The sequence below is a fragment of the Octopus bimaculoides genome, chromosome 4 (genome assembly GCF_001194135.2).
Source record: "Octopus bimaculoides isolate UCB-OBI-ISO-001 chromosome 4, ASM119413v2, whole genome shotgun sequence".
NCBI classification, from domain to species: domain Eukaryota; kingdom Metazoa; phylum Mollusca; class Cephalopoda; order Octopoda; family Octopodidae; genus Octopus; species Octopus bimaculoides.
In genome coordinates, this window is record NC_068984.1 from 106,180,930 (window position 1) to 106,183,085 (window position 2,156).

The 2,156-nt window shown below is 37.8% G+C and overlaps 1 protein-coding gene across 1 annotated transcript in view; it reads right to left on the bottom strand.

Moving 5' to 3' along the window:
* The window catches only part of LOC106879427 (focadhesin), a 260,907-nt gene that overhangs the window by 159,308 nt on the left and 99,443 nt on the right, over positions 1-2,156 (bottom strand). The window contains exon 17 of the mRNA XM_052967658.1: positions 1,231-1,416. Within this exon, the coding sequence (XP_052823618.1) occupies positions 1,231-1,416 (186 nt within the window). The remainder of the gene's footprint in view (positions 1-1,230; positions 1,417-2,156) is intronic.

Sequence of the window (2,156 nt, forward strand, 5' to 3'; positions counted from 1 at the left end):
GGCAAGCCAAGTGAGAACATAATCTGAGGACTCTGCCAGGGGTGTAGGCATCCCACTTACGTGTATCTTTCCTTCATTGGACACTAAACTCTGCTTGCGAAAACCTGTTGAGGCAAGTGAAATAAAAATCAAACCAAATTCGATGACTGGCACCCATGCCAACCTCTCTTTCATTGGACACTAAACTCGGCTTGCGAAGACTTGTTGGGGCAAGTGAAATCAAAATCAAATCAAATTCGCAATTGGATGAAATCGTGATGGCGCCTGTACCAGTGGAGTGCTAAGAGCACCGTCCGAGCGTGATCATTGCTAGAGCTGCTGTCTGGCTTCCGTGCCAGTGGCACGTAAATAGCACCATTTAAGTGTGATCGTTACCAGCATCGCCTTCCTGGCACTTGTGCCGGTGGCACGTGGAAAACATTCAAGTGAGGTCGTTGCCAGTGCCGCTGGACTAGCTCCTGTGCAGGTGGCATGTAAAATACACCCTTTTGAGCGTGGCCGTTGCCAGTACTGCCTGATTGGCCTTCGTGCCAGTGGAATGTAAAGGCACCCACTACACTCTTGGAGTGGTTGGCATTGGGAAGGGCAGATATATTTTGGTGCTAAAAACACAGAAATATGCCAGTAGCAGACAAAGTGTCTAGCAGCAGTAGTGGAATTGCTAAATATGTATTTCTGCTTTTTGTGAGCATGATCAGTAGCAAATACCCACCAGCCAAGACAAATTTTGCTTTCACATTATATCTGCATTAAGTATGATATACAGAATATTATTTTGAATTAATTGCAAATTTTTATCCAGCTCGTTGGTCAACTGCAAGACCAATGATTCGTTAATTAGTATTTTTCAATATTAGTTGAGGCTAAATGTGTCTAAATATGCAGGTGATAGTGGACTGATGATGTCCATGGATGCAGAAATGCATATTTAGCAATTTCTCTACTACTGCTACACACTTTTCATCTGCTATTCATACACACCCACCCAATGCTTTTCTCAGTTTGTCAATCAAATCCACTTATAAGGCTCGGGTTGACCCATTGCTTAAGGTGCCACACAGTGGAACTGAACTCACAAAGCACATGACTGGAAGTGAACTTCTCAACCACAGAGCTATGTCTGCACTAAACCACACATGCATATTATATAGATATACTGTATATGAGAACATTCTCATATACAGTTTATCTATATAATATAAAGCACATATTTAAAAATCTAAATCTTACCAGCTAATCCTGGTCTCAGGCCTGGTTGTTTGGTTTGCTCATAGAGATGCTGAAGGAGGGTTGGTATTTCATTTAAAGCTTTCTCTTGGTTTCCTGTGCCATACTTTCTGTTTAATGAACTGTAAATTCCTCGTGGCAGATTTGTTACTTCATTTTGCACCATACTATTCAAGAATTCTTCATAAGCTGAAAATGATTTGAAAAATGTGAGAATTTATGATTTAAATCTTAAAAGAAAATTTTAATTAATCAATTAAGTAATTCATTCATTCATGCCAAAAATAAGCAACAGGATATTAAGTAGTGATGCAGTACAACCGTTTTAAGTGGCCCCATTTAATTGTAAAATGCAATCATTTCATCAACTTAAATGCAATGCCATCTTCAGCTGAACAAATAAACAAATGGAATTTTAACAAGTAGGACACATTAATATAATTTTTCTGAAATATTTTAACAGAGCAAGAAGATGGAAGAAATTCATGTTGTCGCTATTGTAAAGTGGTTGGGATCAGGAGGGCGCATACAGACATAGAAACTGTGCCAATACAGATGACTGAAACCTAGTGCAGCTCTCTGGCTTACCAGCTTGCAGCTCTGGTCAAACCATCCAAGCCAGGCCAACATGGAAAATAGGTATCAAAATGATTATAACGATGATGAAGTGTGCATTTATGTATGAATGAATGAATGAATAAATGAATGAATAATTAATTAAAATTTTCTTTTAAGATTTAAGTGTATTTTTAGTTACAATAGTGACAACATGAATTTCTTCCATCTTCTTGCTCTGTTAAAATATTTCAGAAAAATTATATTAATATATCCTACTTGTTAAAATTCCATTTATTCATTTGTGCAGCTGAAGATGGCATTGCATTTAAATTAATGAAATGATTGCATTGAAACGGTCATACTGTATCAAT